Source organism: Drosophila miranda, chromosome XR (genome assembly GCF_003369915.1).
Source record: "Drosophila miranda strain MSH22 chromosome XR, D.miranda_PacBio2.1, whole genome shotgun sequence".
NCBI lineage: Eukaryota > Metazoa > Arthropoda > Insecta > Diptera > Drosophilidae > Drosophila > Drosophila miranda.
The window spans coordinates 1038328-1066164 of NC_046674.1; the positions used below are offsets into that span (position 1 = coordinate 1038328).

At 46.9% G+C, this 27837-nt stretch overlaps 8 protein-coding genes and 1 long non-coding RNA gene across 11 annotated transcripts; 3 read left to right on the forward strand and 6 right to left on the reverse strand.

Moving 5' to 3' along the window:
- Positions 1-328: 328 nt before the first annotated feature.
- On the reverse strand, positions 329-6627 carry LOC108151780 (G2/mitotic-specific cyclin-A). The gene is made up of 7 exons (XM_017280623.2): positions 6397-6627; positions 5528-5739; positions 5194-5464; positions 2082-2305; positions 1812-2016; positions 1491-1738; positions 329-1428 (listed from the first exon to the last, which is right to left on the reverse strand). The coding sequence occupies exons 1-7, from the start codon at positions 6625-6627 to the stop codon at positions 1293-1295; spliced, it is 1527 nt and encodes a 508-aa protein (XP_017136112.1). The 3' UTR covers positions 329-1292.
- LOC108151781 (RIB43A-like with coiled-coils protein 2) lies at positions 2987-4685 on the forward strand. 2 transcript variants are annotated; one of them, XM_033386330.1, is made up of 3 exons: positions 2987-3087; positions 3178-3310; positions 3402-4685. In XM_033386330.1, exons 2-3 carry the CDS (start codon positions 3185-3187, stop codon positions 4419-4421), a joined length of 1146 nt encoding a protein of 381 aa, XP_033242221.1. In that variant the 5' UTR covers positions 2987-3087; positions 3178-3184; the 3' UTR covers positions 4422-4685. The 2 variants fall into 2 exon arrangements, with proteins under 2 accessions (XP_033242221.1, XP_017136114.1); XM_017280625.2 differs by having other exon boundaries at positions 3005-3310.
- Positions 6628-7805: 1178 nt separating the features above from the next.
- LOC108150835 lies at positions 7806-9873 on the forward strand. Of its 2 annotated transcripts, XR_001774691.2 has the most exons (5): positions 7806-8369; positions 8427-8442; positions 8648-8926; positions 9047-9528; positions 9716-9873. It is a non-coding gene; the product is annotated as an uncharacterized LOC108150835 (long non-coding RNA). The 2 variants fall into 2 exon arrangements; XR_004471406.1 differs by lacking the exon at positions 8427-8442 and having other exon boundaries at positions 7806-8252.
- Positions 9874-9971: 98 nt separating this feature from the next.
- Positions 9972-11243, reverse strand: LOC108153406 (alpha-ketoglutarate-dependent dioxygenase alkB homolog 7, mitochondrial). Its single transcript, XM_017283400.2, has 4 exons — positions 11132-11243; positions 10875-11068; positions 10640-10807; positions 9972-10573 (listed from the first exon to the last, which is right to left on the reverse strand). The coding sequence occupies exons 1-4, from the start codon at positions 11190-11192 to the stop codon at positions 10229-10231; spliced, it is 768 nt and encodes a 255-aa protein (XP_017138889.1). The 5' UTR covers positions 11193-11243; the 3' UTR covers positions 9972-10228.
- Positions 11244-11424: 181 nt separating this feature from the next.
- LOC108153409 (BPTI/Kunitz domain-containing protein-like) lies at positions 11425-11907 on the reverse strand. The gene is made up of 2 exons (XM_017283404.2): positions 11803-11907; positions 11425-11747 (listed from the first exon to the last, which is right to left on the reverse strand). The coding sequence occupies exons 1-2, from the start codon at positions 11882-11884 to the stop codon at positions 11551-11553; spliced, it is 279 nt and encodes a 92-aa protein (XP_017138893.1). The 5' UTR covers positions 11885-11907; the 3' UTR covers positions 11425-11550.
- Positions 11908-12335: 428 nt separating this feature from the next.
- Positions 12336-12774, reverse strand: LOC108153408 (BPTI/Kunitz domain-containing protein-like). Its single transcript, XM_017283403.2, has 2 exons — positions 12646-12774; positions 12336-12589 (listed from the first exon to the last, which is right to left on the reverse strand). The coding sequence occupies exons 1-2, from the start codon at positions 12725-12727 to the stop codon at positions 12399-12401; spliced, it is 273 nt and encodes a 90-aa protein (XP_017138892.1). The 5' UTR covers positions 12728-12774; the 3' UTR covers positions 12336-12398.
- A 302-nt stretch (positions 12775-13076) lies between these two features.
- LOC108153407 (kunitz-type serine protease inhibitor NACI) lies at positions 13077-13584 on the forward strand. Its single transcript, XM_017283401.2, has 2 exons — positions 13077-13233; positions 13307-13584. The coding sequence occupies exons 1-2, from the start codon at positions 13140-13142 to the stop codon at positions 13498-13500; spliced, it is 288 nt and encodes a 95-aa protein (XP_017138890.1). The 5' UTR covers positions 13077-13139; the 3' UTR covers positions 13501-13584.
- Positions 13585-13893: 309 nt separating this feature from the next.
- LOC117186308 lies at positions 13894-14445 on the reverse strand. The gene is made up of 2 exons (XM_033386903.1): positions 14239-14445; positions 13894-14180 (listed from the first exon to the last, which is right to left on the reverse strand). Exons 1-2 carry the CDS (start codon positions 14318-14320, stop codon positions 13894-13896), a joined length of 369 nt encoding a protein of 122 aa, XP_033242794.1. The 5' UTR covers positions 14321-14445.
- A 2026-nt stretch (positions 14446-16471) lies between these two features.
- On the reverse strand, positions 16472-26242 carry LOC108165438 (palmitoleoyl-protein carboxylesterase NOTUM). Its single transcript, XM_017301477.2, has 4 exons — positions 25783-26242; positions 19530-20133; positions 18949-19461; positions 16472-18886 (listed from the first exon to the last, which is right to left on the reverse strand). Exons 1-4 carry the CDS (start codon positions 25876-25878, stop codon positions 17760-17762), a joined length of 2340 nt encoding a protein of 779 aa, XP_017156966.2. The 5' UTR covers positions 25879-26242; the 3' UTR covers positions 16472-17759.
- Positions 26243-27837: the final 1595 nt, after the last annotated feature.

The following is a 27837-nucleotide window of genomic DNA, read 5'->3' on the forward strand; positions in this document are numbered from 1 at the left end:
GAGAGGTAACCTCACAGGTTTCTCTACTCTTTTAATACTGCCTTCACAGCCCCAAAATTTTTTCAAAAGTGGAATGGTAGTACTAAATACGGCCATTGCTCAGAGAGCAGCCGACGCCAGCCATACTCACAATCGAAAAGTGAATGCCCGCGAATGCAGAAACAAAATACATGTCGTATGCGTGACTCAAAGAGTTTGGGGATATAGTATTGGCGTGCCCACCTTTGTTTCGAGCACAATCAGCTGCCGATACATACTTATCTGTTGAATCGCACAAGTCAGAGTGAAACCCACAGAAAAATATCAACCGAAACTCATTTCTTGTGCATTACTTTCACAATTTTATTGAGTACAATACGTTTTTATGGAATATGTAGCACGCGAGGAGACTGCTCCCAGCAATGCTATCTATTATCAAGTTACATTTGAGGGGTTAGTAGATCGTACTATATGTATCTAATGGTAAAAGAGCTTCGCTAAGCCACCAGCAAAACGGTTGGTTAAAATACTTGAGTGTGTGTAAGCGTCGTTGGGTTCAAGATATGTGTTACAGTTCGAATCAGGCAATAGGGGTGGACGTTATTGGATGGTTCTGTGGCTTGGTGTCTTGTCTTGTGATGTGGTTTAAGTAAAATCTATTAAGTGTCTGGTGTAATTTGATGTGTGTATTTTGTTACAATTGTTGCGTGGTTCACAGAACATTTATAGCCTATCTAGTTAGTACGTATATAAATATGTAATATTATTTCTGAAGCTAGCCCTGTTAGTGCGTAATTATGGTGATTATAGTGAAATACACATTGTATACATTCATGTGATATTCTTTATAAATACAAAAAAAAGGAATTACATGGCGAACATATTAAAGAACTCAAATAGTAAAATTTATTAATAACCAATGGAGTGCAGTTGGACTTGGTTGTGGTTCATATTTTTTCTTGGTTAGTTTTGCTAAACTTCTGCAGCTTCGGATCTCTCTTATTTCGTCCTGTCGTGGCGGGGCGTGGCGTGGCCGCAAGCTCTCACCGTGGACAGTAGGAGGTGTTGGTGTTGCTTGCTGTAGTGGTGACTAATCTCTCATATGGCGAGGCATATAAAATTGTCCAGTACCTGTTACGGGAGCTCGCCGATCCGATCCGATCCACGCCTCTTTGCTGCCTTTTCTTCCTTTTTGTTCTCTCCAACTTCCATCAATTTCTCAGTTACATAAAATTAGCTCTAGAACTACAAATAATACATGGAACACTAAACTAAAAATAAATTTGGCGTGGCTAAGGGCCAGCACAAAACACTTAAAACAAATTAACTTCCGATTTGGAATTGATCTCTGGCTCCTCCTGTTTCTGCTTGGCCATGTAGCCCTGCAAGAGCTGATCAAAATCTTTCTCATTCAGCTGGATTGTCTCGATGGAAGCCACCTTCTTGTACCTGCGGGGGATGTATTAGGATTAGCAATCATGATCATCATGACATCATCGTTCGCGACATACTTATCCCTATTGTACTTTTCCCGAATGGCCTGGGTGTTGAGCTCCTTGCTCGTGTTGTGCGTTTGGCACAGCTCCAGCACCACAGTCTTCAAGTCCTCTAGTTTGTAGGTAGTGATCTCCTCTAGACGCGGAGTCCAGATCTCCATGCCCAGTATGTGACGCGACAAGGCGAGCGCAGCGGCCGACGTCAGCGACGGCAAGTGCTCCAAGTACAGTTCTCCCTGCATAAGCGCCAGCTCGCACAGGAACTGGGAATCGAAACGAGCACAAGTTCAAACATTAGAGATGTATAAAGCCATCACTCCCGTAGTAGAAACCCACCAGAGTCAGACTCTTCAGCTTCTCGGGCATGTCGCACATCACAGAGTACGTGTTGATAAACACATAGGCCGTTGGGGTGCACAGATCGAAGGAGAGCGTCTTCAGGATGACCTGCTCCATCCGCAGCACTTGCGACTTGGTGTAGCTGTCGTCGGTGAGGAAGACAAACTCACCCACATCTGGTGGATAGATCTCCTCGTATTTCCTGCAAAGAACAGTTCCATGAAGATGTGGACGTTCAAATAGCAATCGAAGTGCTACTTTACTTACGAGGCAATGTACATGGCTGCAGTGCCAACCAACTGGAGCTTTGGACGCACGACTGCCATCTGGCTGAGGAAGCGGTCAAGGTAGGAGACCGACAGATAGAGGGTCTCCGTGTCCAGCTTATACTCCTCCGACACCTCCACCAGCCAATCGACCAGGATCGAGCGCATATTGTAGTTAATGTCCTTCTGCTTGCGCATGTACTCACGCTTAGGACGACGTTTTTTCTGAAAATGATGATCGATTAGTTTGGCGAGCCATAATTCTTTAGAATGAGCCATTAAAAGGTGTGCAATGAGAAGAGGAAACCTGACATAATCGCAAACAGATTTCGTTCAGAATCGTTTCGGCTCGCTCACGGGTACATAATTCTACGAATCTCGTGTTTGCCATGCTACCCATTAGGATTCCTAATCTTTCAGAGAACTTCAAAGATGAACTGTTAGTTTTGATATTATACCAAAATCCCCGCGACTCCATTACACCCCGAAGCCAAGGGGTATCTCACGCATGACCAAATCTTTTGGGAACCCAGAAAGCTGACAAAAACTCCACTCCCTGCCATGGGAAGTGCGGTCAGAGAAAGAGAGAATCGAATTTACTAATTTGTATTTGTTTATTGGTTATTTCGTGGTACGTGAGCGGCATTCAAAATCCCATCGAAACGGGGAAATCATTTGCAAAACGCCAATACAGGGAATATATACATAAGGTGTCTATTTAATGTTGGCTTTAACGATTATTGGACACGTCAAGCGCCAGGCGGGCACAGCGGTACAGGCAAAGTTTGGAAAAGAATCTGCATTTCTCTATACGTAATTGAGATGGTATCTATGGCGGGAAACTGCGGCTGGGGGCAGGGGGCAGCGAGTGGGGGGGAATCATAGGAGTGAGGCGTCAAACGACAAACAAACTAAGCAACTAAGAGGCGGAACAGCCGGCAACCGGGCAACAGGGCAACCGGGCAAACAAACTCAAACCCCGAATCAGAGTCAAATATTTGCTTTCAGTGAGAGAAACACCTTCAGATCCGAAAAATCTTGCAAGAGTTATTTTCAGGAGTATATATATTTTGTATTTGTATTGTATTTCGAAGCAGCCACAGGATGACTCTCAAGCTGGGTATCTGTACGAAGGAGGACCTCAACGAGGCCATGAAGCTGCAGAAGCGCGAGCAGTACGAGGAGGAGCGCAAAAAGCGCATTTTCAACGCCAAGCAGCGTCTGTACGGGGTGAGTCCTGGGACGGGAGGGCAGGCTTTCTGTGTCCATGTTCGGGAATCACACTCCTCGTCCTCGGCCTCCTCCTCCGATTGTTTTGCAGCTGGACCTCGCCACGCTGGAGCGTCAGATCATGGAGAAGAACAAGCAGCGTAGCGTGCAGCTGGAATGCGATAAGCGGTACGAGGATCAGGAGCAGCTGCAGAAGCGGCTGATCGCGTCCAAGGAGAAGGAGCTGGACATGCAGAAGCGCGTGGCCAACTCGGACCTCAACTACTACCGCTGCCGTTACCAGAGAAAGGAGCAGCGCCGCGAGTTCGACCTGAACGACCCCAACTTTCTTAAGAAGGCAAAGCCCATGCGCATCGCCGATGACGACATTACGTTGGGCATCTCCAGTGCCCAGATCTTCTCCGGCGAGGATCTGTACAACAACGACCGCAAGGTGCGCCAGCGTGAGCAGCAGCGCGCCTGGCTGGACCAGCAGGTGCTGGAGCGCAAGCAGGCAGAGGAGGCCCGTCGCCAGGCGGATCGCATGCTGATGGAGAACATCAACTGCCGCGACAAGCACCTGGAGGAGATGGCCAAGTCGGAGCATGTGATGCGCAACCAGGTCATCCAAAAGGTGCGCGAGTTCAACATCAATCTGGCCAAGCAGAAGCGGGTGGGCCGCGATCAGGCCAAGCGGGAGAAGCACGAGGACGATATGGCCGAGATATACAACATGCTGTCCAGCGACATGCTCACCGAGAACCCCGACGTGGCCCAGTCGCGCACCGATCCCAACAAGAAGATCGCCTTCATGTACCGCGGCATGACGCCCGAGGAGTTGCGCGCCTTCCGCAAGGGCCAGGAGCAGCAGCTCCTGGAGGCGGCCCAGCGCAAGACCGAGGCACAGCTCATGGACAAGCAGTGGGAGCAGTATGCCATCAACATGGACCGCACTCTGATGCTCAAGCAGATCGAGGTCGACCGCCGGCGCAAGGACCAGTTCGATGATCTGATGCGGGCCAACGCCAAGCTGGCGGTGGAGCAGGACGAGCAGCGCAAGAACTCGCTCGAGCAGCTCAACAATGCCGTCTTCGAAGACTTCTACGATCAGTTCAACAAGAATTCCCGCTAGTTTATATCAGACACACACACACACACGTTCCAAGCAGTCCGACCCTTCTCCGTGGCCCGGGCCCGGCTAGGAAGTCGCCCCAGTTCCAGTTGCAGCACTGCAGAGAACCGTGGCGGCTTCCCAGTCGCGCCTAGGACACCAGAAACCACAATGAAATTTTTAACAGTTTAAAATGTAATCCACAGTTATCCACAGATCAATCGTTCGTTGGGCCAGTCTTGTTAGAAATTCAATTAGAAAATACAATTCAGCAGAAAATATCAAGCAGCTGTGGTTTGGAACCTTGGTTGGGACTGTATGTACCTTTCTGACATTATATTTGAGTCCAATTGGAGTTCAACAACCGAAAAGTGTTTTCTATCCCGTTCTTCCGGATATCTCAGCGGATAATGGGGTGTCCGGCCTGTTACATATGTAGGTACATTTTCTTGTGCAGGGCAGGGAAAAAACAGAAACCGAGTCAGGAAAAAGAGACAGAGGATAATACTCTCTACTCAAAGACAGGGCAGCGACGCGTGAAGCAACAGCAACCGCTCTTCGGGGTGCAGTCCGTGTCTTTCTGTCTCCCTCTGCGCCTGCGTGCACACACACGGACACAACACATGTGAGGAAGAGCACGGGGAGGGGGGTAACTAACAACAGGGGGAAGGTTCCCTTCAGATGACAATTTTCCTTATCTTTGAGGAAAATCTTTGTGGAATTGTCGTGTTACGTTATTGCTCGGAGAAACACACCCCCCGATGTGCTCTGCTCTCCAACCAAAACCACTTACCTCGCTCTCGTGGAAGTTCTTCAATATGTCCATCTGGTACTGCACCACCTCGAAGAATCGCTGGCGGTCGTTCCGGGGTGGCAGCTCCTTAGCCTGGACACCGGGGGCAGCTCCACACTGTGGGCCCTGGGCCGGGCTTTCGTCAATGGCGCTGCTGGCCTCGATGATCGAACGATCGACAGACATAGGCGACATGACGTCGGTAACGGACATGGGGGTCCCCTCGAGGTCATATTCGTGCTGGATGGAGTACTCCTTGGGAGCCGCATTGCTGTACGGAAGGTTGAGAGTTAAGGAATGGGGCATAAACGGAAAGAGTCCTGAGGATACTCACTACTTGGCGTCGTACTGATTCTCCTTGTCGTCGGCAGAGGAATGCCCCTTGGCGGCGACCGGCGGCACCACCTGCGTGTCGATGTTATCCTCGTACACAGAGAATGTCTTAAACTGCTCCACCACGGGCACAACGTTCGATTTCTTCACGGCCAGGCCAGTGTAGTCAGTGTTCTCGTCCGTATTGACGTTCTTTACGTCGCGTAAGAATTGCTGTAACGTAACACACAAATACAAACGTTAATTTGGATGACATTGCGCGAGTGTGCCGTGTGCCTTAGACTGTGTGAGAAGGGGGTAACGATTACAGCAACAGTGCACCAACCGCGGCTCTCTCGCTCTTTTCCTTTCGCTGGAATAATCCTGTTACGTCTCATGCTGCTGCTGTGCGCGCCTTTGAGTGGCTTCTCACAGTGTGCGATAGTATTAGTGTGCGTTGTAATTGTATTTGCCATCTCTCTCTCTCTATTTCTCCTTGAAAAAGGCGCGCAAACTGTTGCAATTGCATGGATGTGCAATTTCTAGGTTAGTTTTAGGTTAGGCGCGAACAATTAGCGGAAGTTATCTCCCGAGTGAAAGGAGTGGGAACATGCAACCTAATCGCGCATAGCGTTGCGAGAGCGAGACACAAACAGAGAGACAGAGAACAACCACCGCAGTCATACTAGCGGATCGAGGCGCTCCCTATGGAAGGAAAGCAGGCAGCTTACACAAACAAAAAAACACACACACACGCACAGAAAGATCCCACCACCACAACACGCTGTCAGCGAGACAGCAGCTGCATTAGAATGCGCACAGCACAAAAAAAAACAACAACAAAAAGGACAGACTGGAAGAATGGAAATAACTGTGCTATTCGGGACTTACCATTTTCCCTGATGGCGCTGGATGAGCACGCTGCACATTTCCATTGTTGTTGTGGGTATTAAGCACAGCAAAATTGGCGCGGGGGCCCAGTGCAACCTTCTCCTTAATACCGCCGATCACGGCCAGGGGCTGCTTGATGGCACCCATATTCTTTTCCTTCAGGACAGCCGGCCCAGTTTTGGCCGGGTTCTCCTTGTTGTTAGGGTCGTTGTGTATTTGGAAACTGGCCATTTTTGCCTCTAATTCAGCTTCCTTGCTGTAAAAATGGTGACTACTTTACGCGTTTCTCTCTATCTTGTTCGCCTCTGCTGCGATATTTATTAAGCGTCGTTCGCGTCTGTGGCTTCTCTTCGGCTTGTCGTCGTCTCGCTTTCTTATGCTCGACGGTCGCACCAACACATACACACTGCTATGCTCAGCGCACACATTTACATTTACTCAAAGGCAAATTGTATCATTAAAACCTGACGCTGGATGGCAGCAAAATTTAAAATACACTCGAAGTTTACACAATTTACGCAGAATTAATTTGACTATCAATTTTTACAACAAATTTGCGTCTCGCCAGCGCTGGAATAATTTGTTTTCTCGATTTCTAGACTACGCTCGCACTGACTTTATTTTGAGCTCCGACGCCGTCAACAAATTTTTACTTATGCTGGGGCTGGGGCTGTCAAGGTCTCAGGCGCTGGCAAATGGCAATTGAAAAAAATGTTTGATTTTTTCCCGGTCACTTCTCGGCAATGTGACCGTGTATTTATCGTATACGGTCTGACTCTCAGAAATATACCGAAAAATACTGCCCACTGAAGCCGCCTCTATTTGAACAGTTCAACGACTTGAGGTAAGTGTCGAAAATTAATAGTGTTTGTTAGTTCTTCTGGTAGATCCGTCCTATCCTTCTTCTGAAAATAAAATATACTATGCTTTTCAGCTGAGCTGCACTAAAATTTTTAAACTCTCATTATTTTCGGTAGAATACTAAAATGCCCCCTTGGTCAACAATAAGTTAATCGTTCTCCGTCAAGGATTGGAAACCATATTCCTCGATTTTTATATTCGATTTGATATTACCAGCTGGCTAGCACTGCACTACCTGAACACATAATTTCATCCGATTGATAAATCAATTTTCTAAAAGATATGCTATTTTCAAGTACTTATCTTTATTGGATTGTTAATAAAATGACGTTTTAACAAAGAAGGTCAACAACAATTTCCACAAAACTAATTGTTTGTACATGGTAACTACATGCATATGAATTACATTTGTATGTAATTATCGAAAGCGACCCCAGAAATATACCAGAATATACCTTCTCACATTCAAAATATACCGTAAATATACCGATGCAAAAGCAAACTTAGCCCACTGAAACCCTTATATTTAAACAGGGGAACAACTTGAGCTAAGCCGCGGAGAACTGTACTGTTTGTAAAGTCTTCATGTAGATTCAACCTTTCTCTTCCCCTAAAAACAAAATTACCACGTTCGATTTATTATTTTCGTATAGTGTATTAGAATACGCACTGGTCGAGAATGGGTTAATCGTTCCCTGCTTACGATCAGAAATTATTTCCCTGATTTTGATATTCGGTTGAATAAAGTATTGTGGGCTAGTTTCCGATATTAATTACAATAAAATGAAAGCAACCAAAGTTTGGATGTCTACAAAGTCGAAATATTCCTTATATCATACAATTATTTGTTTAAACACAGCGAAATTACAAAACAGCTGACTGCGTGTTGTTTAATTAAATATTTTCTTTGTCCGAACTGAATAATCTTATATACAGCTTAAGATTTATTTACCATTCAAAATGGATGAAAGGGAACAATCCCAGCTGACTGCCAGGTAACAATGATACCATTGTTTTCCCCCAACCCACTCTGACGACCCAATCCCTAATCGCGCTACCGTTACAACTACATCGAGAGCCACGAGCTTCTTGTACTAGGCTTGAAATAAAATGTATGTTTCATTTGTTTTCTTGTTGCCCAATTCTATACTATTATATTCTATTGCCAGGGCAGCCATACAGCTGGTAAATATTTCGGCCACTAATTTTCGCTCTCGTCCTTATCAGTGTGATGCGGAGAGGAAGTCGTGCAGAAACGAAGGCCGAGCTTTGATTCGCCTACGCTGCTCTGCTGCACCGCCCTCATCACCCTCTTTGAGCCCCCCACGCTACTGCAGCTCTCCACGCACATTTGTCGCGACACTAACTACTTCGTTCTCGTTCTTTTCAGTGATATTGGGAGAGATAAGACGCGCGGAAACGTACATACATATGCCGGTTTCAAAGCAGAGCTTTGGGCCGCCCACGCTGCTGCATTCTTATCACGTCTAAGGCCCCCTCATGTGGAAAAGGGAAAAGATTTCAATCCGAGCTATAATTAATTTTTAATTTAGTTTTTTTTTAAATTAAAAACAACAACTCAACAAAAGGAGACAGCAAATAATATTCAACAGAAACGCAACAAAGCAAACAGCAAATAATATTCAACGCTACAGAATTATGGGAACAGGTGAGTCTTTCTGTTTTAATTTACTCTGTATAATGTTTGTTTGTTTTTCGAGTTTTATTTAGATATATATATTTTTCATACATCCTCGTATTTCCTCCTTTTCCCCTTTCTCATTTATAGGGTTTTTTTTGTATCAGATAATATTAAAGGGGAATTCAAACCGTGTTCTAAGTACATGCGGTACATATAATGTGGGGACGGGCTCTTCAGTTTTACTCGTAGTAGTACAACCATCCTGAACGTCCAATATTTGCATATCATTAAGCTCACCTCTGATTAATCACTAATGCAATTTCGGTGTCAGTATTTGCGATTTTGAAGCCTTTCTCATCCTCACGGAAGGCCATTCGAGGAGTCATGCCTTTTAAGCGCCTTTTCTGGATGGAAGCGCTCCAGAAGGACACTTAGACAGCGGCGCTGCAGATGCTTACCGCCTGGGCACAGAACAAAGCGCCGCAGGACTTCTGTGTCGGACCCAGTTGCATGCGTCCTATGTGCGCTCTAAATGAAATTTGTATGCATGTATGACAGCGCCCGACCATTGTGCCCTACCTGGATCCTATCGGTCGGTGTGCACTTATGTTGACTCACTGCAAGATCGGGTACGTGGGGTATTTTCGCTTGGTCTAGGGATTTTAAACACTCACACACACGTTTTTGCGTAACTCCCATTGTTTATGCAATTCGGTAGTGTGTCGTGTCTTAGGCTGGCCAAGATGTTTCCGGTGCAGCAGTTGCTGACCATCTTCCCGCGAACAAAGGCCGCACTAATACACCTTTTACTTACAGTTTTACAGCTGTCACCAAAGGGATGCAATTCTGCATGGACTACTGCAACACTTGCTCCCGTCTTTGGATAAATGTACAAATGAAAAATCCTTGGTTTTTATGGATTCATTGTATCATTATAGGTTGCTCGGACTCTACAATTTTAGTAGATGAAGAAGGGAAATACTTGTTGGATAGGAAAACCATCAAATTTGAAGAATACGCTACGAATCTATACTAAATTGATATCATGTTTAGATACATGCATGCATATATAGATGTCCTTGAAATCAACTTATATTTTCTTATATACACGATCGATTGTAACTTTCATGTCATAATCAATAACGATAAAAGGGAATATGATTATATGTACAACTAACAATAGAAGCGACTAGACTAGGCTTTTGAAAAGAAAAACGTCATTATTTCTATATGGATACCTCTACGGATAGACGGATTTGTATCTCAACGCTTCAATTAATATAGGAAGGAAAGCGTTCTGCTTTCAGCAGTCGTACAAGGGGCACATCCTCATGGATCGTTGCGGCAAATTATAGATATCCGACGTGCTTTTGGTATGGCTGTGCCGAGGAACGTAGAGTGTTCCTTCGACAGTATCTCATGAGTGAAATTGTAGCGAGCCGTGTGGCACATTATGTAGAGCGAGCGCCGCGGGAGTAGCAGATCTGCGTAGAAGCCATTTTCCAGCAATGCCTCCGGAAAACGCCGATGGCCATATACTGCATCGGAGTCCGGGCTCTTGGCATCCGTCACTGTCTCCGTGACGGGCTGCTGGTACTTCTGGGCATCTGTGCGCACGAGACGCATTACGCTGTCGCTTAGTAAGCTGATGCCTGAGATGGTGGTGCCGCAGTACTGTGAATGAGATGGCGTTGGTTTTGGATGGGCCTTAGCTTGGAATGAACTAATGGCTAAATTTACCCTGGTGCTGTCCACATGCGGCTTGATGACCCCGTCAGCGGCTAGATCCAGGACATGGATGTAGGGCATTATGGCCCCGTCGAATGCCACTTGGCGCACACGCTCTAGGACATCGCGGTTATGTGGATACCACTTCTTGCGCTCAGTCTCTCTAAACCCGTGTATGGCCTGCAAGATGGAAATACTTAAGCTGCGCGCCAGACTGGTGCTGGTGGTTAGTTTTTGGTGAACTCACGTCGTCCCAGTGATCGAACTCATAGCGCAGCCGGTTCATGTACGGCTCAACCTCTTCGTGGAGCTGTTGCTCCTCCGACTCGGTGATGAAATCCGGGATGATGCGCATGTGTTGAACGAACTCCTGCTGCTCCGACTCCGGCCACTTGCCAAAGAATGCAGTCAAGGGGCTTCTGACCTTGCTGCAGGCAGCCGCTAAAACCAAACGAACACGTTTCTATTGAACAAGTCTCTATTCAAGTATTTTGTATTACGCACCTTCGGTATGACAGCGCCGGAGGATCTGCCTGATGGGTGAGCATCTATTCAGTATTATCATGATTTATTTAAAATTTCTTATTTGTTTTCCGAAAGTTACGTGCAAGTGAGAACAGCTGATATTGGCAGGGTTGTCATAGTCACCGTTTGTTGTTATCAGCTATCGATATAATGACAGTTGTGTTTGAAATGTTTTGATATCGAATTTAAAAATTGCATTTGGCTGGACTGGCAGCTATTCTTCGAAACTTCCGAGAAAGCTTATTTATTTAATATAATATATTGCTATTTTTCTATACAGCTGTATAATAGACGGATCAACCTGATTCTGATCAAAACTAGTTTCCTTCTGTCTGCTGAGGCTTTCATATTTATTAGTGCTCATTCATTCGGGACAAAAGCAAGTGGCACCCATTCTCCTAGGGGCGTTTGCACCTACTGCGACAGCTGCCGAGGGAGCAGTAGCGGTTTCTGTTGCCATTACATCCCAAAAACTTCATCTTCTGGCAGTCGTTGATGCGTGCGTTGTACCACCACATTTCTCTCATGGCTCTCTCCTGACACGTCGCACGATTGTTGTTGCCTTCATCCCTGTCGCCTATGCATAACTGAATGCCTACGGAAACATATTGTCCTGTAAGCGCTTAAGCTCGAAAATCATCTTTACATACCGGGACGCCCAGCGCAGTAGGTCTGGGCACTGGTGTGGGCCACAAATAGGGCCAGGTAAGCGAAAATAAAAGTGAACTTCATTCTCAGCGGAATCGGATCGGGTATTCGATTGGAACTGTTTAATCGACCGCTATGCAGGGCTTATATATGTATGTACGACCAATTCGAAGCCGATTGCTTCTTTCAAAAACATGTTCACAACCGTCTGAATAATGCCATACAATAGAGTAGCTTGTTATTGATATTTACAAAACGACATGTACATAAATAGAACGATTTATGTACTTGTAGAGTCAAAAGTAGTGCCCCGAGAGCAGAGTGTATTGCGTTTTATAGCGAGACGGGAATTCTGGAAGTCCTTCAGTGTGTCTATTGAGACTTGCATTCGATTCCCATTGCTTTCTTTGTTGTATACCAAACGGAGCTATGTATGCTTTTAATATAACAATTTATATAATGGGAAAGCTGCTCTTTCCTGTAAATTCATTGTGGCACTTTCAATATAAGCCCGGCTATCAAAAATTTGCATTGAAAATTTCATGTTTATTTATTATCAGAATGGTTCATCAGAAACAGGATCAGGGCAGGACAGGATCTAGCGGCACTTTCTGCGACAATGGGCTAGAGAGCAGTAGCGGTTGTTGTTGCCGCCACAGCCCAGATATCTCATCGTTTGACAGTCCCTGGTGCGACTGTTGTAGTACCACATCACCTGCGTGAATCTCGTTCGACATGACCAATGACGGTTGTTGCCTTCGTCCATGCCGCCAATGCATACCTGGAGAACTACGCAAATAATGTCCAGTTACGTCAAGCTCGATAGTTAAATGATCGTGACTTACCGGGACGTCCAACGCAGTTTTCCTGGGCAGAGGTGTGGCCCACATAGAGGGCCAGACAAGCCAAAACCAAAATGAACTTCATTCTCAAAAGACGTTGGGTAAAATGTTCGACTTGAACTGTTGGATAGATAGGGTTTCGGGTCTTATATAGGACTTATTCGCAGCCGAGCAAATACTTTCTTTAGGTAGTTACATAGTCTGTGGAGTCTATATTTATTCTACTTATTTATGGATACGATGTCCAAAATAATGCCGTTCCCGAGCTATATTTGTCGATCATCAAAGCAAACAAAACAAAACGAAACACGTGTGCGTTCATCAAAGAGAATGGCGGTGAAAACAGCTTTTTAGGATGAACACAGAACACAGTTGGGTCGGGTGAGAACAATGTCTGGTTGTTGGAAAATGAGCTTTATAAAGAGCACAGCAGATGCAGTAAGCCCTGATTCCGAATTCGGAATATCCCGACACCAGAGCTACCGCTCCCTCCGGCAATGCGCACTTCCACGCTGATCCTCGTGGGCCTTGTACTGGCGCTGTACTTGGTCCTGGTTCTGGGTGCCCCACAGAGGTGCAAGGGCAAGCCTAGTAGGTGGATGGGTCTATGGATCTCCTCCATAGCTGCTCAGGCTTATTACATCTCTCTCTCTTGTGTGTTTAGGTACCCCAAAATGCGATGGGGCAAAGGACTCCGGAAATAACAGCAAGCGGAAGTGCAAGAAGCAGGCCAACAAAGCCATGTGGCACTATAATGCAGTAAGCAAGTCTTGCACCTCACTGGACTACAAGGGCTGTGGGGGAAACATGAATCGGTGGTGCAGCAAGCAGGCCTGTGAGACAGCATGCCGACGGTGAACCTTCCTGGTGCCAAAGGCCTAAATCAATAATTTAATTTTCAAAATTGTACTTTATGCTATTAAATTATTCTGAGAACGGAAATTGGAAGATTGATCCCTGAAGTGGAGCAGAAAGGCGGTCAAAACAGATTTTTGAATCGTTTTGAGCGGTAGATAACATGAATGTCGGGAGGTCTTTGATGTCTTTAATTTACAACATTTTCGTCAAGTCTCGTGAATGCGTCTAAAAGCTCATCCTAGCCAGTTTTTCGAAAAGTAATTTAAAGAACGAATAGCCAAAGGAAAGCCTGTGGAATGCTCTGTGGACAGAGGCACTCGATATCCATTACTTTATTGTGATATACTGTGTTCTTTTGAGCTCTGAGTGGAATGCGTTCTTTCGGATTGTCATTTATCTATTAAACCAGTGTATACAATTATATGCATGGGACACGATCGATAAGGCCAACAGATTCGCGCTGGATAGTGTAGTATTTATTTTATATCGGAATCGTTCATCAGAAAAAGAACTGTCGAGGGAACAGTAGCGGTTGTTGTTGCCGCCACAGCCCAGATATCTCATCTTTTGGCAGTCCCTGGCCCGTGTGTTATACCACCACATTTCTCGCATGAATCTTGCTGGACACCTCCTACTGCGGTTGTGACCTTCATCCCTGCCGCCAGTGCATACTTGGAACACTACGGAAATAATGTCCTGTAAGCTGGTAAGTTCGATAATTAAATGATCTTGACCTACCGGGACGTCCAATGCAGTTGTCCTGGGCAGAGGTGTAGGCCACATAAAGGGCCAGGCAAGCCAAAACCAAAATGAACTTCATATTCAAAAGACTTGGGTCGAATGTTCGATTTGAACTGTTGGATAGATCGGATTTCGGGCTTATATAAGACCGATTTTCTGACAGCAGTCAATCAAAACAACTCCACAACAGTCTGACCCCGTATTGTGAAAGATACTTACAATGGGGATGCTTAACCTGTTCTGGATATCAATACGAGTATGGGTACAATCGATATCGACAAATACAGCTGCTTCTTTCATGCGTATCAGGGCAGACATAATTCAATATAATATACACGTAATAGTGCATTGAAATGCCCCCTAGAATCCGACGAAGTTTTCCATAACCGAGACAATGAACAAGCTGATTCTTGCCTCAGTTTGCTTAAGAATTCTCTCTCGAATCTGTAGCAGGAATCAAGGCGTAGATAAAGGTTTTATGGTAAAAAGGACACATCTCAAAAGTATACAATAGTTTCTGCTTGTGTAATGTACGAAGACTGTATCTTTTAGTCTTTTAACACTAGGGCTGCGTCTTGCGTCTTGCTGGAGACGTAGGATAACCATTTCAGCACACTAATAACACCTAAAAATAGCAAATCAAAAATCAAATTTTGGCGTGTACAAATTATGGCTGAGAGAAAACTTAAAAACATACTTATAACCCTTAAAAAATGACTTTGAAATAATTGTATCATTAGATCAGACATTTTTGTGAACACCTGAAGACATCAAGACACTGCTGGATATATTGAAGAGGGACATCGTTGGTCTTCACTCCCACAAACTCAAACGAGGGGGGACGTTGTGAGTTGCTGCGGACACCGCAACTCTACAGTTATACCCGATACTAAGTCAGTATGGCTCTCCTGCGGCAGACGCCGCTAATATTAAACGACACGACAAAGAGTGCGTGCGAGAGAGACAGAAAATCAGTCTGAGCGTGACGTCGGGCGCTGCGCGGCCACTGCAAATTGATTTTCTAGCTTTGCATATCTGATAGATATGGTCATTATCTATGATTCTGCGTTTTTAGTTTTCTCGAATGTGCAATATTGTGGATGCAACAGATTTTCGTCCTTTGTGGGGCGGAAGGAGGTGGGGCAAAATTCTGAGATATACGTTTTATAGTGAGATCTAACAGAAGTGCGGATACCAAATTTGGTTACTCTAGCCTTAATAGTCTCTGAGATTTGTGGATGCCCCAGATTTTCGTCCTTTGCGGGGGCGGAAGGGGGTGTGGCGAAATTTGGACACGAAACGGTCAAGGTCCGATATCACAGGAGTGTGTATACCAAATTTGGTTGCTCTGGCTCTTAAAGGTTCTGAGATCCTTGAACTCATATTTTGCAATTGGCAAAACCGACCATGAAACCTGTGTGTTAGAGAGAGACAGAGCGAGAAAGAATGAAATTGTTTTCTTGATTCTGGCTATAATAATTATACGATCTGGTTGAGATTTTACACTCTAGAACATATAGTCATCCTCTAATTCTGCGTTTTTGGTTTTATCGTATCGCTAAAAATGTGGATGCCACAGATTTTCGTCCTTTGTGGGGGCGGAAGTGGGCGGGGCAAAGTTTTGAAATATTTTTGTAGCAGTGACATATCACAGAAGTCTGGATCCAAAACATCGTTGCTCTAGCTCTTATAGTCTTTGAGCACTAGGCGCTGAAGGGGACGGACAGACGGACGGACGGACGGACAGACGGACAGACAGACAGGGCTCAATCGACTCGGCTATTGATGCTGATCAAGAATATATATACTTTATGGGGTCGGAAACGATTCCTTCTGGACGTTACACACATCCACTTTTACCACAAATCTAATATACCCCAATACTCATTTTGAGTATCGGGTATAAAAAGGAAAGACTTTCGTCAACTTTTCTGTCGTCTTCCATAATTTACAGAGTTGATTTCCAAAATTCGGTAGCTTCTACCGTCATAAAACACATAAATCAGCCATACTGCCAGTAGTGTAAACGCCAATTCGGCGTCTTTGCGTCTATTCCGATATCGAAAGCAAACGCGCGGCAGTGTTAAAAGTCTATTAGAGATGAAACGGCTGGCCGATAGTTAGAGCTGGATTTACAGGGAAAACTGAAAGGTGGCCTGGGGTAACGTGTATGAGTTTTAAAGGATCAAACTTTCTTTTTAGCTTTGAGAAATAAAAAAAATTGAACAACTTATGTATACAATTATTTCGCTTGTTTATTGGCTGTCATCTGATAAATTATCCTCCTCAAGTGATTCCATCTTGATGGATCGGTGATCAGTTCATTTGAACATGCGAACAAGAGCTAAAGTTGTAACAAATCAGTTAGCAGTTGGACACTTCGCTACGTGGTAGACATACATATACTCGTATAAAATTATCAAAAGGTTTAAGTACAACAATTCTTAAGGCTAAGCTTCAACCAGTTCTGTACAGGCCTTAGATCACTAGGTAATAATATTAATGTGTTTAGTGTTTATTTTTGTGGGTTTTTCTTTACGTTTACGTTTAGCTATAAATTTTTTACAAACATTATTACAATTACAATTATGTGGTTCTATATTTATATTCGATTTGTTCTTGTTGCTTGTTGCTCTAGCTGTTTTCGTATTTATTTGTTGTAAAGTTTAAGTTTAAGTAACATTATTTTGAACGGAATGCGGGCATTTAATAAGTAAGGTATTTTGTATTTGATTTGTCGTTGCACAGGTACGCAATGATATATGTATGTATGTGTTAAAGGCAGCTGTCTATCAATTTCTTTCTTACTGATCCTGAGGTAGGTAAAAACTGATTAAAAAAAAAAAAATAAAAAAAAAAAACAAACTGAAACTGAAACAGTTTGGACAGTCGACACACAAAAAAAAGGCCATAAAATTATCAAATAAATTACATAAAAATTCATTATCCTTTAGCATATGTAACCTATATATGTGTATTTTATATCCGTACAGTATCTAACGCTATGTGCCTACATATGTATGTGTAAAGTATATTAAAAAAAAAAAAAAAAACATAAAACAGTCTTGTGGTTGCATTTGTGTTTAGTTTCTCGTTACGCAGACATTTCCTTCATTTCCTTCGGCTCCTCGGGGTGCTCGTATGAATGCGAATGAATAAATATGAGTGTGTGTGGTGTGTGAATGTGAATGTACGAGTAGTGTGAATGCGAATACGAGTGTTCGAGTGTTCGAGTGTTCGAGTGGGGATATTATATATACGTATAAATAAATTCTACTCTGCTTAATTACTGGGTACTTGCGCATGTCTTTTTCTTGGTTTCTTGGTGTGTTCTAGGAATTGGAGTTTGGCTCCGCTTAAGTGTGGCTTGGGGATGGTTGGTTTTTGGATGTCGGTTTTTGTTGCATATGGTATGATATGGTATGTACAAAGCGGCTCTACCTATATCTACATATATGTACAGGCCTACTAATATTTACAGGGACACACACGGGTATGTTTCCGTCCTTTCCGTTTGCTCAGCTCACCTGCTGGGTGAGCAGATTGACCAGCTCCGTCCGCTCCATGTTGTTGAGGGTGTGCATGTCGACGCCCAGGGCCGCCGCCACCGCCTCGATGTCCAGCCCGAACGAGGTGAGCAGCTCCAGGAAGCGCATCTCCTCGCCGGTCAGCGGATTGGTCAGTGTGGGGCAGGAGTGGTTGCACTGCGGCCAGGAGCAGCGCTCCAGGAGGCGGAGGCCGCACTTCTCGGGCACCCGGGGCACCCTTGGACGCTTCTTCGACTTGGTGCCGGAGGAGGAGGCGTTGTTCGAGGATCGCCGCTTCTGGGGCTCCCCTAATGCCTCTCCCCCGTTTCCGTTTCCGCTTCCGTTCGCGCTTCCGTTTCCGTTTCCGGCTTCCCCTGCGGCCGGCTGCTCGTGTTGCATCTGCATCTGCTGCTGCTGCGCCTTGCGGCGTCGCTGGCGTTGCTCCTGGCGCTGTTCCGGCGTCAGTGGCTGGCGGCGTCGCTGCTTGTGCGTATCGCTGGCGTTGCTCTTCGGCTTGTTGTTGTTCTTGCTCTCTGCTGCTCCTCTGCCTGCGGCGGCGGCGGCTGCGGCCTGTGCCTGCTGCTTGTGCTGCTGCCGGCGGCGTTGCTTGCGCCTCTGCCGCTGCGCCTGGCGCAGCCGCTTGCGCTCCTCCCTCTGCTCCTTGCTTAGGTGATTGTGCTTCCGGGGCTGCTGCTGCTGCGTCGCCAGTGCCACGTTGTTCTGCTTCTGCTTCTGCCGCTGCCTCTGCTGGCGCTGGCGGTGTCGCTGGTGTCTTTGGTTGTTGGGATGCGGATGCAGATTCTGGCCGACGGCCGTGGAGGCCTCCGTGGAGCGCTTCAGCTTTTCGTTGCGCTTGCGGCGCGTCGAGTGCTCCCAGCAGCGCAGGGCGGAGGGCAGGGAGATGTCGTCGATCTTGATGTTGACCCAATCCCGCTTCGAGAGCACCGCATGGCCGATGCAGCTCGGAGCAAAGACGGCACTCACGTTGTCCAGGGAGGAGCGCAGGGCGCCGCCCATCTCATGGATGTAGTTCCACTGCTGGGGCGTCACCGGAGCCCCCACGTTGTCCGACTGCATCTGTGCCTCGTCGAAGAGCCACTGGAAGACGAAGAGCGGAGCTGCAGGAGGGAGACGTTGGGTTAGGAGGATTCTCTAGATGAGGGATTCTCGGGGAACTTACTCTTCAGGGTGGGGTACAGCCGGTAGCCGAAGTAGCAGCGCCAGGGCTCCGTGGGATGCGCCTTGGTGCAGTCCTCGGGCAGGAGGCCTTGCCACAGCTTCCAGCCCTGACGCACCGACTCGCTGGAGGCCACCGCCGAGGGTGTGTAGGGCTCGCGGTCGAGAAACCATCCCGAATCGCTCACTCCCCGCACCGTGACCTGCAGCTGGCGCTCATTGACCAGAAAGTCCCGAATGCGGTCCAGATTCAGCATCACCCCCAGGCCGCCCGCGGAGGAGCCCACCAGGAGCAGCTCTCCCCCCGGGACACGGCCCAGGCCCAGTGGAATGAGGTCGGCAATGACTTGGCGCAGGATCAGCGCACCCATGAAGCGCCACCTGTTCTCCCTGTCGCTGGTGTCCGGCTCCGTTCTGGTGCCCGACCACGAGTCGCTGCTGCAGTACGGAATGAGCACGTGGTTGGCATTGTGCCAGTAGGGATTCTCCTCGGCATGGGGCGACAGGATGCCACCAACTGAAAGGCATGAATAGGAATAGAATTAGACCCTGTTGGGGCTGCTTTCTCTCTTGCTCTGGACTCACCATCTCTCGTCTCCGGCCACTGGGAGGAGGTCATGAGGTGGCGCAGTCTCAGCCACCGGGCGCGGCACGACCTCACATCGAAGCAGTGCCAGCCACCCTCGAGGAAGACGATCCACTTCTTGGAGCTGGGCTGCTTGCGCAGGTAGAAGCCGGCGTGGGTGCCGTCGTTGCAGGTGATGCTCGAGTTGGTCAGCGCGGCCCTCTTGAGGGAGCGGCTGTGGTCCGTCGTGGAGTGGCCGTGGCCGTGGCCGTGGCCGCCTCCCGCTGGGTGCATCACCATGTAGTTCCGCTGGATCATGTTCATGCTGGTCTCCATCGCGGGCCGTGCTCTCTGGCGCACCGCCTGCTCGTGGTCCTTGTCCAGGCTGGAGCTCACGGAGGCCACGGCGAAGGTCTCCAGGGTGCCATCTCTGCCGCTGCCGCTGCTGCTGCTGCTGCTGCTGCTGCTGCTGCTGCTGCTGCTGCTGCTGCTGCTGCTGCTGCTGCTGCTGCTGCTGCTGGCATTGGCGTTGACGGCTGGCAGCGGACAGAGTGCGACCAGAAGCAGCAGCAGCAGCAGCAGGAGCGAGAGATGCCTACTCGGTGCTGTTGCTGTAGCTGTTTTCTGAAAGAGAGCGGAGAGAGAGAGGAAATAAACGGTTAGATTTAAGTTGATAACTGAAACACCACACATCTTTCGCTCTTGGCCTCTCTGTTTGGTTCTCTCTTCGCCTCGCTCTCTAGGCCTCTGTTGTTTTTGGCGGAATCAAAATGCGAGCAAGAAGCTTTGCGATAAGATCAAAGAAATTTTTGCCGCAGTTCGTTTCGTTGTCGTTCCGTTTCGTTGTGTTATTTCTCTGCCCCCCAGTCGCCACTCTTCCCACCGCTCTCCGTGTGCTGTTTGTTGTTGGCTTCGTAGGGAAAGAACGATATAATGGATGTGCATATATATCCGACCACTGAATACCCGCTAAATTTCGAATATCAAATAATATCCCAAAGCAAGGCTGGATAGGACCCGTAGGCTCATCATTTGCAGGGCCTACCCATGCCCTGGGACAAACATTACCAGGAGCACAACATACCCCTTGCTGGCGACAATTACCGGGTATCAAAAAACCCAAGCACCGGCAAAGTATTTAGTCAAACATGGCAAGAAATTGCTGTTAATCATACGCCCCGTGGGCCAGTGCCAGTGCCAGTGCCAGTCAAACAAATTTCAATTTCACATTGTCATGGCCGCTGACGCGTGGTAATCACCAGCGACTGCAGCGCCAGCTGCTGCGTCGGCGTCTGCTGTGGCGTCTGCGTCACCGTTAGCTGCGACGTCAGCGTCAACGTCGGACCGTTCTTGGCTTTGAACTTAAGGTCGCTTTTCGTTGCTTTGGCCGTGCACACACACACACACACACACACACAAAGACATCAATCAAACGGTCTATCCGGTGATTTGTTTTGTTGTTTTCGCCGATTCCCGGGTTGCCGGGTTCCCGTTACCTCCTTACCCCTTTGTTTTCCGTTTAGCTATTTTCCAGCAATTTGTTAATAATACAACAACAACAAAAAGCATTTGCCGACAGCAGAAACAACAACAGTAACAACAGCAACAACGGCAACAACAATTTTAGTGTCTCAGTGTGTCAGTCTGTCAATTTGGTTTTGGTCTGGTCTGGTCTGTGTACGGTCTTGCCTCCGCATAAATAACCATTCAGAAATCGTAAAGAAATCTTCAATCAATGTTTGTATAGGCCTTTGATGTTTCGCCGCCCTCTGCCGCCGCCAGCAGCGACAATTTGCAGACGAAAATGCAAATGACATACACAGATACACACACACACACACACACACTGTGGCAAACGATTGGGTATTGGATAGAGGCCTACAAAGTAGGCCCCAAGTATCCCCCCAGCAGTCGCATAACGGTAGCCGGGGCTGTGGAGACTGTGAAATAATCGCGAAAGAGCTCTCTGGGAGGATTTCTATATTTAGAGCCGCCAAGCGGGTTCGGGATCGGGTTGGGGTTCCGAGATCACATAAATCTGGATTATATTAAAGTTATATTTGAAATATGCATATACCCGTCGTAGTAGGTAGCATTATGATAATATTTGATGATTGGAGTATTTGATTTATTTGATATTTCAATTCATTTCATTTGGATCTGCTACAAAGAACATCATAATTAAGGATTGGTTTGGCTATTTCTGCATAATATCTTGAGGGAAGGGAAGGGCACTCTTACCCTGCAATAATCAAAGCATTTAATTGGATATCACTTAGTGACTAATGGCTTTACGAGGCAACCCACAGAGGAAGTCCTTTGGGTACCATTTTATAGAACTTATTCGTATGTGTTCCGTGGTTTACTTATTTTCCAGATTAACTAATTCTGTTCGCATCTCTCTCTGCACCGTATCTCCGCGTTGTATCCTCTTCTCTCTCTCTCTCTCTTCCACTCCTCTGCCGTACGTCTCTTACAACAGGTTTAAATGTCTTCTGCCCGCCCCGCCCGTCCCTGTTCGTGGGTCTGTTCGTCTGATGTTTGCCGCCAAACAACGAAAATTGACAAGAGCCCGGCCCCCCTCCCCCGCTCCCCGCTCCCCACTCCCCAATGCCCCCTACCCTCTTCGACATTAGATGAGTAGTTTCCATTGTTGATTAGTTCAACTGCGCCAACGCCAACCACCAAAAAAAAAAAAGGAAAAAGATGGAGATACAAATAAAAAGATTTCACGTGTGCGTGCGCGGATTTACGTTTGAGTAAACACACACTCGAAGACAGGCCAGACACACGCACGCTCAAGAGAGAGACATAGATACAGATACAGATACAGATATACCCCATACGGGCAGATACAGATACGGGTACGGGTGAGCGTACGTTGCACTTGCTGTTTACCTGTCTCGATCGAGAGAGAGAGAGAGAGAGAGAGAGAATAACAAAAAAAAAACGGCGGCAGCGAGCGGCAAGGCGGCAAGGCGGCAAGACGGCGGCGTTGCCAAAGGAAAAATGTTCACAAGCGCCGCTTAATTACCCTATATAGAGTCTTAAGTTGCGCTATTAATTGCGGGGCACTGCTTATTAATATTTTGCTTTTGCTTTTGCTTTTGCTTTTGGCTGGCTTGTACCATGTCCACCCCACACCACAGCACAGCCCAGCACAGCACAGCACAGCACAGCACAGCACCCCACCTCTCTCCAATCTGTCGCTCCTCCTCCTGCGGCGATGCCGACAAAGGAGGAGCTCGCTCTCTCGGCCCGAACCGTCTGGGGGCTGGCTGGCAGCCAACTACTTGTCGCGCCGATTATATTGTCAGTTTTTATTAATTGCTGCAAATACATAGCCGCAGTCGCAGCGGCCGCAGTCGCAGTCGTAGCCCCAGTCGTGGCAGCAGTGCGACTCGGTGGCGCTAAGCGTTCTTGATTTTCAATCGTTTTTTAAATTTATTAAAAATCAAGCCCGTTGCGACTGGAATTGATTTGATTTGATTTGATTTGAGCACTTAAGTGCTGCAGTCTGTGGGTGTGTGTGTGTGTGTGTGTGTGTGTGTTAGTGTGTGTGTTAGTGTGTGTGCTACTAATTAAAATGCAATTTGGATCGGGTTGGGGATGGGGTTTGGAAATAGATCAAATAGATCCAGCGTGTTTATACGTAGATTGCTTTCACTCGGGATAATCCCATCGTAAAACCGTTTTGAATAATCTCATCGTTATCAATAATGACCTTGTCGGAGTCAAAGAACAGCCGTGCCGTCGTGGAACCACAAAGTGGGTCTAAACTTGCAACAACAACAACAACAACAACAACAACAACAACAACAACAACAACAACACCAACACCTCTGTTGGAGTAGGAGAACGATAACGCTCGCTACACTCTCCCGAGGAGGGCAGGGCTTATCGGGGAATACGCTTAAATAAATATCAGACCAGGGCATAAATAAACTTCCGTTGTCGTTATTGTTGCTCTCGTTGCACGTGTGGTTGTTGTGGTTGTTGTTGTTATTGTTGATTGTTTGATTTGCTTGCGTCGGCATTGGCCGGGCGGTTCTCTGTTGTTTGCCGGCTTTCGGCTTTGGGCTTCGGGTTGCGCTCCAGAAATTCCAGAATCGTTATGCGATCCTCAAAACAAAAACAAATAAAATACAAATCATCTACAAGAACATCAAGCAGATCGAATATCAACAACAAGAACAAGAACTATGGGAAAATTAGGAGCCGGAGATGAGGAACTATGCATGCAACTATTTATTATCCATTCAACAAATATACGAGTATAGTACGGGTAGTACGAGTAGAAGAACACTTGTACAGGGAATTGATTAGGAACAGATTAGAAGAGAGAAAGTAGAGGCTACCAAAGGGTCACTTTCTATTGAAGAAGACTCTCCTAATTCAACGATTAATAGGTTCTTCCTTATGGATTCCAGGAATAAGTGTCCCAATGTATTGTACTTTGAAGTTTTCCATACCCCTCGAGCTGTGTGTATGTGTGTGTGTATTTCTTGACATGTTTTCGCGGAGCTGACCTGAATCGAGCATTATCGGATTGCCTTTGGCTGAGAGCTTTAGAGAACATTGAGGCCTAGGCGCGTATATAATTGCAGAGTTCCCGAAACCCCAACCCAACGCCGCTCTCCCTTGTCCCCTGTCTCCTGCCGCCTGCCGCCTGCCTGTCTGCATGCTGGCCTGCGGGGCATAAAAATACACCTGTTTGCAGCAATTTAATACTTTTTATGGTAGGGAAATAACGTGGTGGCAGCTACTGCTGCGGCTGTTTCTGTTGCCGGCTGCCGGCTGCTGGCTGCCACAGCTACTGCATTGCTGGAATGGCAGGGCAGAGGCCTGGGCAGAGGAGCTGGTAATTCGGAAGCAGCCTCAAATGAAGCCGCAAGCCAGCGGCGGCAACAACAAAAGCGAAGCCGCCAAAACGTATAGCCAGTGCCGCAGCAGCAGGAGCAGCAGCAGCAGGAGCAGCAGCAGCCAGCAGCCAGCAGAAGAGGTAGCGTTATTAGAGCGGGTCTGATCTCTGTATCTGTATCTGTATCTGTAACTGTATCTCTGTGTGCGTTTGTTGTATCTGTGTGGATGTGCGCACGTCTGCCGCTGGTCGGTTGGCCGCTTGGCCGCTTGGCCGCTTGGCCGCTGATCGCTTTTTACTCCGAGCGCGCTAAACCCGTGCCGTTTTCGGCTTTGTACTTTGCCGCTTTGCCCAATGGATGGACGGACGGACTCGACTCGACTCGACTCGACTCGCCTCGCCGCGACTCTCGTGTATGTTTGCGGCATGTTGCAAAGCAGTTCGGAGAGACCAAGACCAAGATCGGACCTGAGCCAGGCCAGGCCAGGCCAGTACCAGTTCGGGTTCGGGTTCGGGTTTGGGTTTGGGTTTGGGCTCGGGTTCGGGCCAACTACAAAAACCCAAGGCATCGTCGTCGCACTCATTGATCTTAACTTTGAAAACAGTAGCTACTACGGTTGTGGAATGGATTGTGGATTGGATTGGAGTAGAGTGGAGTGGAGTGGAGTGGAGTGGAGTGGTTGGATGTGGATGTGGATGTGGATGCGGTTGGGGATCTGGACTCGTATTCAGACTTCAAGCGAAGTGGGGCGCACGAAAGCGGCCTGCACTTTGTTGTTGTTTTTGCTGTTGTTGTTGTTGTTGTTGCTGCTGTTGTTGTTGTTATTGGTGATGAGGGTTTTCGGTTAGCTACACTTAAAGACCCATTCCCCCCGCTCATTTTTGTCGGTCTTTTTGTTTTTCTTCTCTCTGCTATTTTTCCTTTTTCTGCTTTTGTGGTCCGCTTTGCTTTTTGTTTTTGTTTTGTTTTTGTTTTTGCGCACTCAGGCAAATTTAAAGCTCGTTTTTTAATGCCCTTGCAAAGGATTTTCAAATTGATTTCGTCCGAATATGTATGCTAATGTCCTAAATAAAGCTGTAGAGGCCTGCCAGTCACTTTTCGATTTCGATTTTGGTTTCGTTTTCGTTTTCGTTTGCAGCCCAGTCCAGTCCAGTCCAGTTCTGGGCCCAAGACCCAGGCCGAGACCCAAGTCGGAAGCTATTAATTTTAATTGACGTGCTACTGTATTTTTTCGGTGGTTTTTCGTTTTTCGTTTTTCGTTTTTCGTTTTTCGTCTTTCGGCTTTAGCGGCTGCTTTTGATCGGGATGGGATCTCTATTGGGATTCCTCTCAATATTTCATTTCTGGGCTACTGTATTTGTATTTTTTGAATTTGTTGTTGTTTTTGGGTTTTTTTGCGGGGATAACTCACCTGCTTGGGGTCTGTGTCTGTTGCTGTGCGATTGTGGCTCGGTTTAATCCATTCATTGGCCATTTTGGCCATTTTAGCAATTTGTTCGGCTGCCATTTTCGATACGATTTCACATAGGATTTATGGTATATTTTTGTGGGAAATATATCTCGTATTTGTTGTTGTTTGTTGTCGGTTGTCGGTTGTCGGTTGTCGGTTCAGCACAGTTTAGAGCACTTTTTGGGTCGCTGCATGGTATTCGGTTGTATTTGGGCACATTATTTGGGGACTACTTGTATATTTTTCTTGCACTCTTCAATTTGTCGTGAATTTATTTATCATTTAATTTCGGTCTTGAAACAAAAAAATGTATTTCCTTTGATTTCGATTTCTGGATGCGTATAGAACTTCGATCGGCCACGACACACGCGCTCAGAACGTCCGCTCGGCTCGAAGTCAAAAATTCAATTCAAAAATGGATCGTGCTTCGAGTTGGCTCTTACCTTGCGCAGTCGTCGTCGTCGTCGGCTGGTAAGAGCGCAAGCAGCGCGCAGGCAGAGCGCAGGCAGAGCAGCGGCGCGCGCCCTCTCTTTCTCTGTCTTCTCTCTGTCGGTCTCTCACTGCCAGAGAGGGAGAGAGGGAGAGAGAGAGAGAGCGATTTGAGAGAATAATGAGAAGAGCAGAGGAGAAGCAGCAGCTGAAGCAGAGAAGAGCGTCGTGGAACAGCACCAGGCAGCAGGCACCAGACAGCAGGCAGCGCTTTGAAGTCGACGTCGACGTCGACGTCGACAGCGGCTACTTGTTAATAACCGTATTAACCGTCCCCTTTGATCTGCTTAATCGAAAGCCGAAATGGAATGCGCTTCTGGTCTTCACTCTTCCTATCTTCCTCTCTCCATCGCACATCGCGCATCGCGCATCGCACATCTCACATCTCGTCCTCTTTCCACACCGTCGTCTCTCTGATCCTACCATCTCTCTGTCCTTGTCTCTTCCGAGAGTTCATGTCCTAAGTCTTTTGTTTTTTGGCGGTTTTCCCCTTATGTTAATGCTAATTTAGTGTAATTGCAATCGGGAACGAAATGAATGCACACTCGTTTTATGCTCTCATAATTCGCTCATCGCTTGGAGATTTGTCTACAGTAGATATCAGCTATAAGACATTATGGTTTTGCTATACTAGTTTCGTGGTCGAACAGCCCGAAGGAAGCGTTTCTGAACCTGATCAGAATCCGTAGCCGAGTCACTACAGCCACTATAGTCTGTCTGTCCCGATGAGCGCCTAGATCTCAGTGGCTATAAGAGGTGTACAGACTCCTGTGATGGCACACTGTTACAAGTGCTACATACATTTCTGGCCGTTACTGGCCGCAGAGCCGCGGCCCTTGCCGCGCTACAGTATTGTGTCGCAGCGACTGGTGTTGGCTGGAATATCCCAATGTTGCACTTTCGGCATTTGACCTGTAGGTATTTGCATATGCGCCTGCTTTGGTCTTGTGATCCCGATATTTACTGTACTTTTATTGTGGATTGTGTTTTTATGCTGCCTCATTCTGTGTTTTATGGCTGCTTGTCGGCATTTCTGGGAAAACGAAGCCATTTTGATATGGCCCTGGGAATCTCTGATACTCTGCTACTCTGCTACTCTGCTATGCTGTGGATGTGTATGTGGGGCGGCTTAAAGACATAAAATCTCAATAAAGTAGCCGGCCAGCCAGCCAGCCAGCCAGCCAGCGACTTTTATCTAATTGTAAATCTAAAAACAAAAAACAAAAACACCAACGCTTTCGCAGAGGAGATTCACAAGAGAAATCATTTAGCTTCTTCCTTTCCAGCGCCTGGGCCTGGGCCTGGGCCTTGATCTGGGCCTGGGCCTGGGCCTGGGCCTGGGCCTGGGCCTGGGCCTGCCCTTGCCACGCTTTTTCATTTCCATTTCTATATACGAAACTCAATTAATGACAGATCATTAAAGATTCTTTTTGGGCTTTTGATATTTGCCGTTTGGCCCCGAAATCGAGATACATTTACGATTCAATCCAATCCGCTCGGTCCTCAGACGGCGGACGACCATAAAAT